The 19,768-nt window shown below is 36.1% G+C and overlaps 1 protein-coding gene across 4 annotated transcripts in view; it reads left to right on the top strand.

Moving 5' to 3' along the window:
• Nipped-B (Nipped-B cohesin loading factor) overlaps nt 1-15,677 on the top strand; it is a 28,588-nt gene extending 12,911 nt beyond the window's left edge. For all 4 annotated transcript variants that reach the window (XM_089635027.1, XM_089635026.1, XM_089635028.1 and 1 more), the window contains 13 exons: nt 179-490; nt 625-766; nt 847-977; nt 1,896-2,130; nt 2,453-2,607; nt 4,549-4,813; nt 6,307-6,497; nt 7,865-8,070; nt 8,157-8,280; nt 8,420-8,566; nt 10,268-10,479; nt 12,260-12,434; nt 13,326-15,677. In XM_089635027.1, the coding sequence (XP_089491153.1) occupies nt 179-490; nt 625-766; nt 847-977; nt 1,896-2,130; nt 2,453-2,607; nt 4,549-4,813; nt 6,307-6,497; nt 7,865-8,070; nt 8,157-8,280; nt 8,420-8,566; nt 10,268-10,479; nt 12,260-12,434; nt 13,326-13,448 (2,418 nt within the window). In that variant the 3' untranslated portion in view covers nt 13,449-15,677. The remainder of the gene's footprint in view (nt 1-178; nt 491-624; nt 767-846; nt 978-1,895; nt 2,131-2,452; nt 2,608-4,548; nt 4,814-6,306; nt 6,498-7,864; nt 8,071-8,156; nt 8,281-8,419; nt 8,567-10,267; nt 10,480-12,259; nt 12,435-13,325) is intronic.
• Nucleotides 15,678-19,768: the final 4,091 nt, after the last annotated feature.

Genomic DNA, 19,768 nt, shown 5'->3' with positions numbered 1-19,768 from the left:
ACAATAATAACAGAACTTGAGTAGAACTTTCACAGAACTTGATGAATTGTTAAAATTCTGTGAAACAACCCGTGCCAAGCTTTCCTTATAACATAATACGTATAGAGATGAAACCGTTTAGGTTATAATTGCGTATTGGTTTTCTTTTAACCTGCAATATTTTTGTGTTAAAATTCAGGACACTGGTGTTTCGGTTCGGAAAAGGGTTATCAAAATCCTGAAAGACATCTGCATAGAGTGCCCGGAGTTCCCCAAGATCCCCGAAATCTGTGTCAAGATGATCCGGAGGGTGAACGACGAGGAGGGCATCCGGAAGCTGGTGATGGAGGTGTTCCAGAACATGTGGTTCAGCCCGTGCCCCGTGTCCTCCATCAACAGGCACGCCGACCCCACCTCTGACCCCCTTACCAGGAAGGTGCTGAACATCACCGACGTCGTTCTGTCCTCCCGGGATATCGGCTTGGAATGGTTTCAGCAACTGCTGCAAAGTGTAAGTCACAACACTTCTTCTGGTGCTATCTCCTCTCGGTTATCTCAATAAATTGTTTCCGACAGCACTATTATATTCTATATCAATAATCTTTTTACTACTTGTACATAAACCTATATTATCTTTCTTTACAGTTATTTAAGCCGAAGGAAGACAAGGAAGACTCAACGAAAATTAATTTTAACCCACCAAAAGCACTGCTCCTATCCTGTCAGCAAATTGTGGATTGTCTAATAGAAAATCTACTAAGGCTAGAAGAGAATACATTACCTGAAGGTTTGCAACATTACCATTTCAATAACTGATTGATGATTCTTAAATGAAGTGATGTGCTTATCTAGAATTATTTGTTTCAGGGGGAGGACAAGAAAACGCCCAGCGACTTGTGGCGTGTTTAAGCACATTACATTTGTTTGCTAAAATCAGGCCACAGCTGCTGGTCAACCACGCACTCACCCTTCAACCGTACCTTAGTTTAAAATGTCAGGTTAGTCTATCACTTTTACTAATACATAAAGATCACAATCACTCCAACAATGTGTTAAACTCTTCCTTTGTAGCTGTTTTGAAAAGAGAAATTTATGCATTGTACTGTGTACAATGAATTTAGTTTTTGAATTCCAATTTAAACTGGTCTTGTAGCCCTTATGATATTGTGTTTCTAATAATGCACTAGGACAGGCGACTGACATCTGGTATGAAAGAGACGTTATGAGAAAGCGAGTAGAAAGGACTACAAAAGAGGGTTAACAGTTGTCTAATGCCTCTTCTTCATAACTTTTCCCTCAAGATAGTACACAGTGTTAATACATAATTACAATATCTTGATTATTATTCTTACATTCCAATTTATAGGTTAACCTTTTTTTGTCTCCGTTGCCGATAGGCACAATAAAAAAAAAAAAACACTTCTCTGATCCATTCTGGGGAAACTAATATAATATCTAAATCATGTAAACAAATTTTCTGATAAGACAATGAGATATCTGGTATGATACAATGTAAGAATGTGAATGAAGCAAGAAGTGTGTACCAAGACTGGGTTGTTTGGCGGTCTGTCCTCTCTGCCTACCCCTGCGGATTTGTGCGATATGGTTAGTTAGTTATCTGATAAGACAGTAATGCAAAAAACTGGTGAGTTATTATGAAAACAGAATTCGTAGTGGATGGCGAAAATTTTACATCGGCACACTAATATGTAGTTAATTAATGTTATAAAGTCTTTAAAAGAAAATTACATCATGTTACTTATTCAACATATTTGAGATAATACACTACTTATTATGCTATCCCAATTCACAGTTTAATCAATTTTATAAAGCCATTAAACGGATATTACATTATGTTAATTATTTGACATTATATTATTTGTATTTTTATAAATTGGATGTTGTTTTATTTTCAGACGGCAAGCGACCAACAGATCATTAGCTGTGTGGCATCCACCCTAGAATTAGTCGTACCACTAATGGAGCACCCCAGCGAACCTTTCCTAGCGCAATTGGAAGAGGACTCAGTCAAACTGATACTGCAGCATGGCCAAATAGTTATAGCCAGCTGTTTGTCATGTTTAGGGTCCATTGTTAATAATGTTACTAAGAATTTTAAACTTATTAGGGATGTCTTTCAAAAATATCACGGTACGTTAATTTTTTATTTAATAATAAACATTATATTCTCTGCTTCAGTAGCCTTCCTGATTTTTTAGTTTAACCCAATTAAAAAATCGAATAAATGTTGGTTATGTCAATTAGCCTTTCTGCCGTTGATAAGTGATCCGTCGGCGGCTATCTCCATATGCGGATGTCGCATATATGATCCATGATGTTTCACTAACACACATACATTGTGTCAAAATTTTCCACGTAATGAGATAGATTGCTTAGAAAAGGCCACCATTGTAAAGGTTAAAATAAATTTTAGGAAGTTCATTATTGGATGTTAATTGATGTTTAATTTCAGGTATATTAGTGCAATGGAAGAATGGATGGCAAACAAATTCAGAAATGATGAGAACAACTAACAGAAGACCACAGTTTCGGCGGGCCCTCTACATCGTGGGGCTTCTGCTGAGGCATTTTGACTTTACCGATCTTCTCGTTATCCAAGGACTACCGGTAAGCAAGTCTATAGTATAATCTATTAATAATCCCTTTTTACTAATAATAATGCAGTGGAAATGAGATCCCTGAGATGTAAATATAACCATGTACACAAACAACTATGTGTTACAAATGTAAAGATTGAAAATAATTCAATGCTGATGTAAAGATCAACATTAAGGAAGGGTTGTTTCACAGAATTTAACACACTTCGGCTGGGAAAGGTAGTCCTACCTGTTCGATCTATTGATGCTTAACGCTGGGAAGGGTAGTTCTACATTTTGCGCCGGCCTCATTTCAATGGCAGAAAAGATGGAATTATTCTATGTTTTTATATGAATATTATATACCAATCTCTTCGTAAAGGTCAAAACTCTATGTACACAATTATCGAATCCTAATGTAAGTCTCCTTTTTATATCTTTGTGCCTTTAGTTTACAGCAGTATTTCAACAAAAGGATAATATATTATTTGTTATTGTAATAATTCAATTCTTGGAATGAGGGTTTTATGTGCAAGCGAGCGAGAGATGTCGGGCGTATTTAAAGAAAGCAGGCGTGGGCAAATACCGATAGGCGGACCATAATAAACATATTACAAGGTTAATTGAGTTGCATTTCAAATAATAATCGATTTTCGTTTAGTACTTTTATAGCTTTGGTATGCTTAGTTACTACGTAGAAATTGTTATTAAAACAAATAATTATTTTCGAAGATAAAGCGAATATTTAAAACAAATTAAATAAATCGCGACCTTCATTTTCGCCCGGAGACAGCGTAGCTTCAGTGTAAAAAGTGCCCACCAGAAATGTGTTAATACATATTCAAGTTTTGTGAAAGTCCTATTCAGGTTTTGTTTCTATCCAAGCACTGTCAAACAACTGGCCTATGATGAAATAACAACAGTACTTTCATAGAACTGTAAACATTGGAATTTGTTGAATTGTTCAAATTCTGAAAACAAACAACCCCATCCTAAGATATGGTCAAATGAATCAAACACTTATATGTGGAGTAATATAAAAAGTTAATATAACAGAAGATCGTGTGTGAGATGATATATGAAGCTGAATGTGCAGAGTCTATGCTAAGACATAGTCGTGTGGCAGTCCCTTGACATGATGCTTAGTTAATAATTTTTTACATGAATGCAATGAAATGCATAAACCAATATTGTATACAGTGAAAATCGAAAGTTTATTTTTTCAGTCCGTTGAATATTGAATTTGAAAACTGGCCCAATTTATCCCAAATAATGGCTGGTTATAGCTTAGTCTCTGTTATGGCATCTCAAACTCAATTGACAGTTCATCAAATGTCTCCATTTGTTAAGCGAGCTTAATCCTGCCAAATAAGTAGCAACTAACTTTGCTTAGGTTACACTGGGTTGGAAACAGTGAGGTTGTGCATTTGGACGTGGTTTATAGCCAAACAGTGGGACTATGGCATCCCCCAAGGGTATACCCCCATAAGGGATAATGAAGGTAATTTTATGTTGACGAATAAAATTTCTATACCGATTTAAAATGTACTGTTTTCGATTTGCCGCCAAAACGACATGTTCATTTTTATTTGTAAATTCAGCGGCGTTGATGTCACGCCGGGCGACATTGGTGACAGCCGTCTTATCAAGCATTGCCGTTTTCTATGCATAATGACTTGTAGCCAATTTGAACCGTTTCGGAATGTGCTGTTTTAGATTGTTTTTGAAATCAATAATAATGAATGAAAATATTAAAATTACATGTTTTCAGTACAATATTTACATTCAGAAAAATAAACTTTACAGTCGGAAAAATAAACTTTACATCTTCCAAACATTTTTGATTGTATTCATAGTTTATGCAAATACCCCATTGGGGTATGTTGTTAGGCTAAAGATATTGGAGAAAAAAAGGAGATGGGAAGAGGAAGGTTGTGATTAATTTAACAATATGTTTGTTGTAAACTTCCAGGCCGACATAAAGGACCAGGTGTTCCAGACGATGCTGTTCTTCCTGCACCTGGACGACGAGGACTTCCAAGCACACACGCTCAAGTCGGTGGGTTCGGTGTGTGTGCGCCACTACGAGTTCATGCTTCAGCCGGAGCTTAAGGAGTACTACCACTACTTGCTCAACTCGGAGTTATCCTCGCTGGACATGAAGGCCGAGGTGCTCAAGAACATCGAGATGTACCTGCTGGAGGAGGAACAGAGAATGATAAAGCAGGATAAAGAATGTAAGACTGTTTATACATTGACTGCCTTCTAATATCTTTATCTCTTATTGATGAGTTGATCGAGGTCCTTCTCTGTGTATCTAATTTTCTCTTTTACATCTTTCATATTGCCAGAATAACAACAGAAATTTCTTTTTATTCTCTATGAATATAAGTTTTTCAAATAGACCCATAGACTAATGACACAAAACCACTAGCTTAGGTAGTGTCTGTTATTTAATATTAGACAAAAATTGAGGGCTGCGATCTTTTAAAAGGTTTTAAATAGCAACACCAAGATGGCTCAAGGGAAAATGAATGTAAATTTAAAAAAGCAAATTGCATATTATTTTTATTTTAACCAAACTGTGTTAAATTAGTGGTACTTTGCGAAAGGATTCTACATCATATTAAATTCAAAGACAATTTTGCGTTAAAACTTTATACACTTGCAAGTTTTTTTGTATTTCTGATAATTTATATACATAGGGCGTGGTGAGAAGTTTCCGGGCTTACACATAGATGGCGCCAACTGGTCTAATTTTGTACTGGCATTCATACTACTATTCGCTACCTTGCAAAACAAATTTCAGATCAATAGCTCTGTTAGTATACGTTTGACATAGTTCCAAAGAAGACGCCTTTGTGTCATTTTCGTGAAAATGGAAAAAGGGGGAAAACGCGTATAAAATACTTAACTTTTTTGGTTTAACTTCTTTTGAAATCAAAGAAGAAATGGATTCAACGCTTAAAGACTATTATCCATCATAGTCAACGATGACTCAGTGGGTTTCACCGGAGCACTGATGACAAACCACACTCCGGACGCCCTGTTGAGATCCGAAAAATCCATAAAATCGTGCTAAAATATCCCAGATTATAAGTGAATGAGATACATGATGCTGTTACAATGTCAACTGTATGTGTGCGCAATATTTTAAATAAGCATTCAGGTATGGAAGAACTGTGCACTAGGTGAGTGCCTCGTTTGCTAAAAGTTGATCAAATGGCACGCCGCCAGACTGTTTCAATTGAGAATTTGGATCTAAGCAAATTTTTGCATCCATTCATGACTGGTGATGAGACTTGGATCCATCACCATACTCCCGAAAGTGTATTCGTCTTCATGGAGATTATGTTGAGAAATAAAAGCAAAAAAATATGTTTTTATTTTGTTAGGCCCGAAACTTTTCACCCCTCCCTCGTATGTATCAAAATAACCATTTATTAACAGCAAAATAATACAAAATCTAATTCGCAATCAAAATTATGTTGGTTTTACTTTGAAAATTAACGTTTGTTTAAAACGAACTGTCAAATTTAAATATGAAAAGCAAATTTCAAAGGCAAACTAAGTAGCTTGGGTTTTGCCATAGTAATACAAACATTTAGTACCATTTGAATACATTTCTGGAATATCATGTTAAGCTGTACCATCATCCCACTTCATACCATTAATGTGAGACGTCAAGATTATTTTTTTATATTGCATTTTTAATTGTTATTTTGTTCAGGGTCAAAACGATCAAAGCAAGAAAATCTTAAGGAGATGGGAGACGTATCATCGGGCATGGCCTCCACAGTGATCCAGCTGTACCTGAGGGAGATCCTGGGCTCCTTTCTGCACACGAGCACCATCGTGAGGACCAGCGCCATGAAAGTCATCCAGCTGGTGTTGGCCCAGGGTCTGGTGCATCCCGTTCAGGTGAATTATTAACATCAATCTCTTCGGGTTTCACACTCCATGACCAAATAGTACATAATTAAATAAAGAATAATCATAAGAAATATATCATATTTTTATGAATTTACATCAAATATCTAAATTTAAACTCCGGCTGCAACAAAAATAGGCTGACTAAATTCAATTTACCCGGAAATATAGCATATGTTTACAAATTTACATCAAATATCTGAATTTAAAGGGTCGGCTGCGAAATTTCGATTTAAGCGTAAATATATGGTATTTTTATAAATTTATTTAGAATATCAGAATTTAAAGAGCCGGCTGCGAAATTTCAATTTATGCAGAAATTTCAATTTATGCAGAAATATATCGTAGTTTTATGAATTTATTTCCAAAATCAGAATTTAAAGGGCCGGCCGCTACTGAAATTTGAAGTTAGTGCAATCTCAATCTTTCAAACCTTACAAAAAAAATATCCATCTCTGGAAATATGTTAAATCTCCCAGGACGCTCATTCAAATCAGCCTCCTAACTTGAGCCCTTGAGGCGAATTTTCATGAAAACCGCGCCTTATAAATATTATTATTATTATTACTGTATGTGATAGCATATTTAGTTCTTTAGTCAGATTCGCAGTAGGATCCAGCCAGGAGTTCATCCTTCAATTCGTGTTAAAATCTAGTGATTTTAATATCGACACTTTTTAATTTAGCTTCCGCGCAACGCGAGAGGCAAGCGCGTTGCACGTCTTGTCGCTAGGAGCACTGGTGCACGAAGAAGACCGTTGAACGGCAGCAGGCGCGTATCTCGCATGTTGGTTTAGTTACGATAGTGGCCTTAAGACGCCGACGGCGTGGGGCAGCACTATCTTGTTATGATTTCATAACCTCTTTTATACAAAAAATGTTTCTGAAACTCACGGGTGACGGTGGCCAAACACATCTCAGCTTGTGCACGGAAGGGGGACATCTGGCAACCTTGTTTTCGATGACACAGAATCTAGAGGGTGTTGCTCATGGTATTATCCCGACTTTAATTAGGCGGGAGGTTCATTTAGGTTGAAATGAGATGCACGTCGACCATTTGTAAAATGGCCAAGTTGGCTTTTGCAGTAGCGCAGGTATCTTGGAGACCTTCAGTGTGGACTTGCAGATTGTTCGGGTGGTAATGGACGACTGTCTTACTTGATACAATGTATTCTGTTATTCTATTTGTTTCATCACACATGAACTTTAGTTTTCAAGTTTGTAAAATTAGCACAAGTCTCAGAAAGCTGATGGAATTGGCGGATGATGTTTGGGCATGTAGATATTGGGAATGCATAGTAAAGTTAAATGCACTTGCGTGATAAAATTTAATTTTAAATACATATATTTTTTTTGTAGATCGTCCCCTATTTAATATCGATGAGCACCGACATAGAAGTGAATGTGTCGCACACGGCCGACAAGCAGCTGCAGGAGATTGACAAGAAGTACCCCGGTTTTATTCACATGAAGTCACAGCTCGGCATCAAATTATCTTATGAACTGCAAAAAATACTACAAGCTCATCCCAAAACCAAAATCTTAGGGATTATACATGGATTTAGGTAAGTAAAAAGAGAACTTTATTCAAATCATTCATGCTTTTCTGAGTGTTATCCATGTTATATTGTTATTTTGGGTACTTTTCTAGGATCAAAGAACCAGACGAATACCCGACTGCATTAAATGGATTTTTGTATTCACTTCTTCGAGTTACCAAACCACAAAGAAGAGCTCTTGCTTTGTCCATTTTAAAACAATTTGATGAGCATGCGGTGAGTGTTATTTTGTTTATCCATTTTGAATGCGAATCCCCATCTTTGATTCACAGTGATATATATTACATACTTAGTTTTGGAGAACTGATTTGCTTAATTTTTAAATTTACTAATAAACATTTGTAATTTATTTCAGAAAACTCCATTGGCGCAAATGCTCTACTTGGCAGACAACCTTGCGTACTTCCCTTACCAAGTTCAAGATGAACCCTTGTTTATAATTCACCACATTGACATCATCATCTCTACTTCGGGATCCAATCTTCTACAGCTTTTTCGGGAGGTAATGACAACACGCCATAATAAACTTCTTATTATTTGATATTACGTACATAAACACTGTTGCGTAGAGACCCCCGAAGAGTGTCAAATTGTCACATAAATTATAATACTCACAAATTTGGTGTCAATTGCTTCATAGTAAAGCTAAATTGTTTTCAAGAATTTACAAAACAATAAAGGCAATAAACAAAAAAAATAAACCCTCTAGGTTATCGTTATATTTTAGGAATGAATAATATATGTTGAGCTTCAGATGAGAAACCATCTCATGGACAAAGCTTCAGTTTCTACACTCAGGTCGTAGGCCTGTATTAAGATTAATTACGGGGGTTTAGGATCACAAGGGCTTATATACAAAACACAGTTTTGAGATAAACGCAAATAAATATTGGAAGGCTCATACGCCCAACAGTATCTCTTACGGCTTTATGTACGAGATAGAGCTTTGTGTCACTAATTATTATGATTATGGTATTACCGAAACCGAGCTTAACTCAAAACACCAGTTTTTGTAGTTAGGCCCCTGTAATCCTAAGCCCCTGTATATGTGGCGCATTGTATTGAAAAACTGGGATTCAAATAATAAATTTGAATCGACTTTGATAACTAATTAAGGTTTCAAAATGGGCAGTATCTATATTTAGGAAAAATTGTACCATTGGCATTGTATTGAAGCAGCGATGTGATGTATGAAGTCATCAGCGTGGCGAAGAGGCGATGCATCTTCTTTGAAGTATGTTATAGTGTCCAAATAGGAACTGCAAACCCAGATCCAATCCCATCAATCCGAACCCATCAGTTTATGGGGATCTTCAAATCCCAGGTGGCATGGTGGATTGCTCCGTATTCTATTTCCAATTCCAGCAGCAGTTCAGTTCGGACCCACATGACGCTGGTGTGGTTGGTGCTACTCGGTGGGCTAAGGACCAGTCTCCCTCGCCCACCGGTAAGATCCAAAAAAGACCGAGCAGTATTCTTACGCTCAGATGTGGTTGATAATGTTGTTGCAAGTCACAAGGTCGCCAACCTTGCGGTGCCAAAAACTGCAGTATCACCAACACAGCGACCCATAAAATAGGTACTTTCTAAGTACAAAGGGATTCACATATGGATTGTACAATTACTCTTTGGTTATGAAATTTATTTTCTAACTTTGTATATACATAACCTGCTTTTTTTAAAACCATATAACTTGGAACTGGACAACTCACAATCATTCTTGTAGCATGTAGACAAGCCTTGTATGTATTCTGTTAATATGCAATAAATTCTTAACAATCTTAGTATAGTTCAACCAAACACAAAGTCTGTTCCCTGGTATTTTTTTTATTTTTTTAAGTGAATACCTCACAAGAATCCCAACTGCTCCCGTCTGGAGTCAGTGAGACTATGGCATCCCCAATTGGGGGATGTTGTGAGGCTGAAGGTAAGTGGGGAAGGGAAAGAGGAAGGTGGGGAAGTACCTGGCTATTCAGATCTAGTCACTAAATACGGCTAAAGCCATTTGGAGCATTTGGTATTGTCCGGATTGCTGTGTGGCAAGCCACCAATGATCACTAATGAACTATCCTTTCTACACATTGCAAGAAACATGCTCCGCACACCTTCTTTTGCTTGCGGTCTAGCTATAGTAAACTCAGGGCATCATAGCAGTACAGTAGATTGTGTATTGCAATTTGCGAATAAGTACATATGTCCCCAGGGTCTTATTCCGATGCAAGTGGTCCCCGACGCATCGCTGGCGCCGGGTGTGCAGGAAGAAGAAGAAGAGGAAGAAGAAGATGCCGAGGCGCTCCTGGCCCGAGTTCCCGAGGACACGGCACCTCTGCGAATCTGTCTCGCCACGGCGCAGGGCTGCCTGCTGCTGCTGGTGCTCAAACAGCACCTAAAGGCCACCTATGGGCTGACCGACGGGTGAGAATTATGAAACACACTATTGTTTGATGCTTTGCACCTTCTGCCTTTGTGCATGGTATGACCATGATCTCTGTCATAGCATCAGCACTTTTCCATTATAATAATAATTACTATACTTTGTATTGCATGGTAATGGAAATGATTTAACCTTTTAAATATATTCCAAATTAACAGCACAACTTGTCAGATAATCATAATATCATCATTTTTGTGACAAATCATCTCAAGAATGCTAGCTTAGGACCGGTTGTTTCGGAGAATTTGAACAATTCATCAAATTTCAACGTTAATTTTGCGAGTTCTGTGAAAGTCCTATTCAAGTTCTGATATTATATCATTATGTATAGGCTAGTTGCTTGACAGAACTGAAATAGTAACAGAACTACAAAATATCTTTCACAGAACTCGCAAATTAACGTTGAAATTTGAAGAATTGTTCAAATTCTCCGAAACAACCTGTTCTTAGACAAACATTCCCTAGTTATAATTAACCTGAGTGATGCTCTGATAGCCAGGCAGCCCTAATGGGACTGGAAAGTAACCAATGTGACTCCAGACTAGTGATAGAATGCAAGACCATTCTTGAGGAACTTGATGTGGGAGTAGTAGGAGTTTTGCCACACCAAAATACATATTGAAACGTGGATCAAATCCCGGCACTGGGAGGAATGTGAAAGGGCACCCGGAATCAGTGGCGGCTCGTGACTTTTGGGTTACTAGAGTGCTAATATTACAAAAAATGGCATTATTGATGTTGTTGTAGCTGAAAATGATTATTTTTTTTTTCGAAAAATTGTTTTTTTGTATGAAGATTTTCAGGAATTCCATGCGGCGCACGGCTAAACTGAAATTTCCTGAAAATCTTCATACAAAAAATCGATTTTCGAAAAAAAATAAAAAATCTTTTTAGCTACAACATCAGAAATGCCATTTTTTTTAAATATTAGCACTCTAGTACACCCAAAAGTCACGAGCCGCCACTGCCCGGAATGAGGCAATCCAAAGTACTCATAAACGGACCAGACCCAAGGTGAACCAGACACCTACTCAATATGGACAGAAACTCACTGAGAGAACTATAACTACTAACGGGACACTGCCATCTCAGGAGACATGCAGTTGTTGGAAGTGGAAAACACCAACAGATGCAGGAAATGTGAAGAGGATGAAGAGACTCCAATTCACCTTTGGTGATAATGTCCTGCTCTGTTGGGAACAAAGCTCAGATAACCCTGGAAGACACATTGTAGAACCAGAAGACATAGCCACATATCCAATAACAACCCTGGTGAACTTTATAAAAGGGACTGGATTACTATTAAAGGAATGAGGTAAAATGGGAAATAGCACAATGGGCCTATGGCCTAAGTGCTCACGAGAACCTTGCGTCACCTGACGGTTTTTAAATTCATCCTACTACCATTGTGTAAAATGATTCTTGTCCAATGATGGGAGGACTTAGCTAGCAGAGGAGACCGCTCAAACAACTAACCAATATATGAATTGCCATTTTATTTTTAGAAACATATTTATCTTTGGGTTTTTGCAAGCAAGGATCATTGTAGTTTATGTTTATTATAATTTTTTAACTCTAATGGAAATTTTTTTTTTTATCTTTATTTTTGCCGTGTCATGGCTGTTTTGGTAGCATGTTTTAAAATGTTCATGAAAACACTCAATTATAAGTTGTTGGTAATATTGTTTGTTCGTCAATTATAAGTTGTGTGATTGATCTTTATAACAGTGTTAGTAATATCGTTTGTTTGTCTATTTACAGAAAAATATCACAATATTCCCCTTCGGAAGGAGCTAAAATTTACGAGAAGGCTGTTAATAGGAAATCTAATGCTAAATTTAGTCCTAAAGCGACTATCACCAAACTCAAAGAGGGCGATTCTACGATAGAACTAGAAGAAGATGGCAGGAAAGATCTTATCAATCAGTATCTTGAGGTAAATAAAGGCCAATCCTTTAACTTAACCCTAGGAATGCTAATTAGGATGCAAACATCTCTAAACCCGAAAGGAATTCCAGTCAAATAAAAAAATTATGAAAGTTCACCTTCTTACTTAAATACCAGTATTTTTATTTTACAAATGTCGATTTCATATTTGAAATAATTTTTAAAGTTTACATTATTAAACGCAAACTTTAAAAAGTGCCAAAACTATCATAATCTGACGGAGTATGAGTGACTTCATACGTATCTCAGTTTTGTCGGTTAACAGTGATGTCAATCCCACTCGGGTCCTTATGAAAACAAAAATACCCAGTTTAAATAGTTGTAAACCGTAATAGTGACCCGTGTACGAGTACACGCAGCGCAACTTGGCATAAAATTTCCCGCATTCTTAATGCACGCAGCCAGCCAACCCATGAGGTAACGGTTTAAGTACTGTCAGAACCCACCGACAAATCACAGGGCGTTTGAGGGTCTTACACTGTCTTACGATTTTAATAGTTTATAAGTGATGATTTAGTAATTCTACTTGTATATTCAGAATCAGTGTTTGTTGATCTATATGAATACAGTGAAACTGGCTCAAGAAGTTCCCACGCAAGAAGTTTCATGCTTAAGAAGTTTGAAATTTTTTCGGTCCCTTGAAGACTCAATTTGAAAAATGGCCCAAATTATCCCACATACAAGGTTTTCCCGGTCCCTTGAAAAACTTCTTTAGAGAGTTTCACTGTATGTATTCAAGTCATAATATTTTTCACTCAAGTTCCTTCTGTAACTTAGAAAGTTGTCCCTAATTTCAAAGAATTGAACTTGAATTGGAGTTGCGCTAACTAGGTATGCTTTTGGGTTTGAAAGTGTATAAGAGTGTGTTGTCTGTTTGCAGTTCAAGCAACTGATGCTGAAATTCGATCCTGAGGAAGAAGAAGAAGATGACGTGGTGGTAGCGGTTGCGGCACCGGCGGGAGCCCCGGCGCCCCCGCCGCCCGCGTCTGTCCCTGCCACGTAGTGCCCCCTTGTGCAGACACTGCCAACATACATGTGTCCCCACACCATGTCCACACAATCAAAAGCACAAAAGTGATAAAAAGTTTTATAAAAATAATTGGGATTTTTAAACGACCGTATTCATGGAATGTGATGTTTGAATAAAAAAGTAACTAACAGACAATGTACAAACATTAAAGTTGTTAATAAACCTTAGTGTGGAGCGTTTATAGTTTATATTGGTTAGGGTGTGCAAATGACGTATATTAATTAAGTGTCTGTAAATGAAATGTGCGAGTGTTGTATAGAGTTGTATAGAGTAAGTAAGCGAGGCGGTGAACGTTGCACCTATCCGTCTGTCCGTCGGTGGTTCTCGTCCATCGCTGATTATATTTTTATTTATAATTTCTAACATAATTTTATTTAAGTTTATGAAGAAAATTTTAAAATGTATCGTCGTTATAGTACATATATTTTCTATGCAATAATGCTTAGCTATTCTCAGAAATATTTATTTTCTAAATCAATAATGACGGTGAATATAAACAAAACAATTAGTAGTCTTTGTTGGGAGAGCGAATTGTCAACAAGTGGAGGTGCATCGGACAAAAATTTAATTTGAGTCATTCTTAAAGATTGAATATATTTAGGCAATGTTAACAGAAGGATAAATATATATTATACAATAAAGGCTGTTGGTGAGATAAACAATAGATTTGTTGGGTGTCAGAAGTATAAGGTTGAAGAACAAATGTGACAGCATATCTAGGTAGGGTGGGGAGACATGCACATTCACTTCATTTCATTTATAAATCAAACTTCCTTTACATTTACCTTGTGACTACAAAGTGTTACGCTTTGTGTGATTTGATTTAACTATCACTGTATTATTATAATCAGATATTATTATTTATGAGGCAGACATCAATGCTGCAATTCAGCAACTGCTTTTTTTATGTATTAAATAAATAATATGCGATCAAAGAATAACAATTAAATTATTTAATCAACCCCCAGTTTATTTCTGCATCAGGCAACTCCAATCAAAATAAAAACTATTGGTTTTTTTTGTAGATAAAATTGATAAAATATATTTTGTAAGAAAAGGGAAAGATGCATGTTTCCCCGTTGCAAATTAAATAAATAAAGAGTGTGTGTTTGGATCGGAGAAAGAGAAGTGATGAGATTTGTTTGCAATTAGAATTGTAGTAGGAATGATGCGTCTTCCTGGGCGCCCAACACCTTGCGTCTCTAGCCACAGTTTTCCTTTGGGTCTGTTGCACTAAACTCTCTTAACGAAGTTGTATTGATTATTGCCAATTAAATGAATCAAGTAAATAATCTGCAGTTATTTTGTAAATACAAACCAAAGCACATAGAAAATTTACTTCGGTTAATATTTTTGTCACTTTAATAATAAGAACAAAACAATACTTTTTATTGAAAACATATTATGTTATGTGTAAGAGAAGAGAATTTGGTTATCCTAGTGATGAAAATATTAATTCAATTGTTTTACTGTGCAGTGTGAATTGATACTTCTGCTAGTTAATTTAAAATACAAAAAGACTTTGGACCTCATGTTTTTTCTTGAAAACCCAATAACATAGTTCTTGGGTTTTTGATGTTTGACAATATTGCATTGTTCACGGATTATTTATTGTACAAAAAATTGGTGCAGTAAGACCGAAAGTAATAATTTTAATTGTCACTTAAACAATTTATTAATTTTTTTAACTAATTAAATATACAGGTTTCGGAGGACCATTTATTTTCCCCCATGGAGTTTATCTTTTCATTTTTCCAAAGCAAAGTGCATTATTTCTTGAATAATACTTGGATGAACAGTATTTTCCTCATTCATATAAAGGTTATGAAGGCAGTTGGGGAGTTGGGGAGAGGGGTCGGTTGGGTTAGGTTAGGACAAGGCTGATAGGATAGAGATCATATCCTGACCGCAACATGAATTCATCAGATTGTAAATAAAAGCATTTATACCATATTGTTTTTCAATTGGAACAAATAGGAAAACCATTTGGTCATTTAATTAATAATAAATTTTTCAAATAAAATATTACTTGTATTTTTTCATTATTTAAATTTATTTTATCCTTTCTCTGGCCTAATATTTTTTGTGATTATATGAAATATATGGTTACACATATACATTTGCCTTTTCTTCACATTCATTTTCTACAGCAGGAATCTTCACTTGAACTATTCGTTGCTAAAGACATAATTTTAATACTATACGCAATAACAAAATGACGTTACAAGACCTAGGAGTTACCATATCACAAGACTTCAAAATGGGAACCGCTGGGATTGTCAAAAGCGCAAATTCTATAAAATATTTAATCAGGAAATCCTTTGACCTAACACACCAGACTTGATGTTAAAAATATTCAAAACATAAGTGCGACCGCGCCTGGAATATGCTTTCCGTATTCATATGGAGTCCACACTTTGCGAAAGATATAGCCCTAATAGAGAGAGTACAGAGATGATATCAAGAGCTTTGAAAGATCGGCAATATTAATACATATAGACTCAAGGAACTAAAATTACCAGTGTTAAAAGAAAGAAGATAAAGAGGTGACTTTATTGAGACTTTCAACATTTTATCTGGACATTATAGTTGCCCTGGCCTCCAAGAAATCTTCACCACCAACAAAAATATAAATCTCTGTGGACACTCAAAAAATTAATAAAATATCTTTTTGTATCCAATCCTAGAAAACACTTCTTTGCAAATAGAATAGTGGATGCATGGAACAAACTTGCACAACGTGTCAACGATTCTACTAATAAAAACCAATTTAAAGCTCGATTGGATTCTTACTTGGAGAGAAGAAAGGATTAACATATTTTAATTTTAAAACAACCAATTACTGTTTAACTGATTTTGAAATCAGATATGAATGGCAGAATACTGTCTGCTCATTAAATAATAATAATATCATCTCTTGTGCTACATGACCAAGCATCGGTTCCTCGTTTCACATTTCCTTTTGAAACTACCAAATAAATGTGTGTGTAATAGGAATTAAATTGGACCCACAACACATAGATGGGAACCTGAGGCTTCGGACCACTTGACTTACTAACTGGCCAAACTTTTAGCCTGATCTACATGGCTGTGCATATGTGATTCATTGGCGGCAATCCCCGTACTACGCGCGAGTATTATGGTCTATGAAGTTTCACAAAAACACATAGGTACCACAGTGGCAGTCTGTGACTTTTCAGTGTAAGATTGAAAAATATGACATTAATGATGTTGTCGTAGCTGAAAAAAAATTTTTTTTTTTTCTTCTAAATTTCAATATTTTGTGTGAAGATTTTTCACTTTGGGGATGGATACAAAAAAATGTACATATGTGTTTTCAGCTACAATGAGATCAATAATATCGTACTTTTCAATTTTCTAGCTCACTGAAAAGTCACAGACCGGTAAATATATTGTGTCAAAACGTGCAGTATGGTGGGATAGATTAAGCTGAAAACGCCAGCATTAAAATGGTTAAAATTGTCAAATTAAAAGTACATATTGGGATAGATTGCGCTGAAGAGGCCGTCATTGAAAAGGTTAATTGACAATAATAATTATGAAATTATAAGTATATATTGGGATAGATTGCGCTGAAAAGGCCTTCATTGAAATGATTAATTGTCAAATTAAAAATACATATTGGGATAAGATTGCGCTAAAAAGGCCGTCATTAAAAAGGTTAATTGACAATAATAATTGTCAAATTAAAAGTACATATTGGGATAGATTGCGCTGAAAAGGCCGCCATTGAAATGATTAATTGTCAAATTAAAAATACATATTGGGATAAGATTGCGCTAAAAAGGCCGTCATTGAAAAGGTTAATTGACAATAATAATTGTCAAATTAAAAGTACATATTGGGATAGATTGCGCTGAAAAGGCCGCCATTGAAATGGTTAAAAGTCAAATTAAAAATATGTATTGGGATAGACTATTATGGTCAGAAATATGATCTAAACGGTGTTAAAAAGAGAAAACATTGAGCGCTTTATATTCAAATCTAGAATCAAAACATGCGCTGAAAAGGTCGGCATTGAAAAGGTTAATTGACAAAAATAATTGTCAAATTAAAAGTACGCAATACATTATTGTCAGAGAAATAATTTCTTTGAATATATGCTTTAAACCTCTGTACATTTCGCTGAATATAACTAGCTATTCTAGCTGGGGAAACTACATACGGTAGATAATATACCTCTATTATAAATATATAAACACATTATCTGGTAAGACGGAATTTACAAAAACATAATTTTGCAAAAAACAAGTAAGTTATGACGAAAATATAATCAGATAGTGCACGGTGAAAATTTAGCGGCGGCCCACCAAGAGTTAATTTGACAAGTTTTTAAATGTCTATTTGCGTTAACTTTTGATCGCCGAATCTAAATTTTTGCCATGCGCAAGCTGATTCTATTTTCGTCATAACTTTCTTGTTTTTTGCAAAATGATGTTTTAGTAAATTGTACAGTCTTGTGTTTACATATTTATAAGAATATTATCTAATCTTCCATAAATAGTTTCCCCAGAATGATTTTTTAATAGTATCCTTGATATGCTGGCGAACAAGTCAGTGAAAGAAATTTTTTTAAATTGTAATAACAGAACTCTCCCATATCTAATAAAACCCATTATCAGCTTTTTAAATCATCACCTGATGTGATAATTCTGTTGTTTTATTATCTTCCATATCTAAAAAATAATCCACATTTAATGTCAATCTAAAGATTGCTGATCCATACTTGTTATTTTAGATTTTTAATGTTTATTTCTATCTCTCTTTCAACATGAAGTTCTTAGCAGTGAATTTATTGGTATTTTCCATTTGTACTTTTTCTCTAGTACAATGCGACACCTGCTCACCATCTAAAAATTTACTTGAGGGTTCAATCGAGACATTTGATAAATTGTTGTTAGAGTAAGTACAAAGCATGATCAATTATTCATTTTTTAACATCAAGTATAATAATTTTTAGGTTAGTTTCTCATTGATTTCTACAAAGCAATATTTTTGAACAGGATGGAAAATTAATGTAGTAAAAAATAGAGAGTGCTGCAATCGATTAAATGGCAACACCGAGATGTTTGAAACTAGTTAAAAGAAAAATTATCAACCTTAAAAGCACCACGGTTCAAGAGAAAGTTTTCCACTTCAATATCAAATAGTATTCATAAATTAGTGGTAATTCCTGAAAGGACTTTCTTTTCTTTTAAAAAGAAAGACAACATTTCTGGGTTACGAATAACCTGACAATATTTGAAAATCTCCTACTACCACAATAGGCAGAAAATATTGGTTGTGTTGTGAGGGGGGACGTATCAAACCAAGGAATTGAACACTATTGAATAACCCATTTATTAGAGGTTAAATAAAGTTTAAAAAAACTATGCTGAAGAAGCGCACACCTAAATGTTTAAAAACAAAATTGCATTAAGAAAATGAGTTTTGGGGATGTGGTTAGGAGACGAATGAAAGAGGTTGTGAGGTCACAGCAGTTATTTGAGTTGAGTGTAGTAGCGAGATGATTCCGGACCAATTGCTCACACAGTTGGTGGATGTAGTCGACGCTGAATTCCCCGGGCCGAAGATCGACACCAGATGTAAGCGGAGATGAACGGAAGTGGAGTGGTTGAGGCGATGAAGTCGGAGGCTCGACACCGCATTGGTGGAGACCGGACTTGTAGATGGTGTCCAGCAACGGGGAAGGCGTTGAGTCTTCCTTGTACTCCAGTGTGACGTAAGAGAGAAGATACTGTGGATCTTGACGGCTTGATGCGAGCACGAATGTAGCACCCCACCGTAGTTAGTATGGTGGTCCGGCTGGTGACTGACTGTATGCAGGAGAGGCGGTGCGAAGCACGGGAGCAGGCATAGGGGCCGCCCGCCTCAGTGGCGGCTAGTCGCTTGCAGAGGACACACTCACTGACTGTTTAAGACTGACTGACTGACTTAGGAAACTCGACAGCACGGCCTTGTATAGAGCAAACGTAGGTAGATGCGCTGTACATTCAATGTTTTACTAGTAGGTTCTAATGCGATGTGGGTTGCATGTATAAACGTTCCCGAACCTTCTAGTAGCTACCGCTACAGTCATAGGTTCCGTCCAGTCAAGCTGTCAGATTCGGAAGTTAAACGTAACATAACACATGTACCTAAAATAATATTTTTTCTAAAATTGGTGTTGCCGTAGTACTGAAAGTTTTTAGATTTTATAAGTACCCACCTTTCATGTTTTCCCAATTTCCCTCATATTCATTTGCTCCTCTACTCAGTGGTTTCACAACTCT

This window comes from Hesperophylax consimilis, chromosome 8, assembly GCF_061612785.1.
Source record: "Hesperophylax consimilis isolate HC1 chromosome 8, BYU_Hcon_1.0, whole genome shotgun sequence".
In the NCBI taxonomy this organism is placed as follows: Eukaryota; Metazoa; Arthropoda; class Insecta; order Trichoptera; family Limnephilidae; genus Hesperophylax; species Hesperophylax consimilis.
The sequence above is the reverse complement of the archived record's forward strand: the minus strand, read 5'-3'. Positions and strand labels throughout refer to the sequence as shown.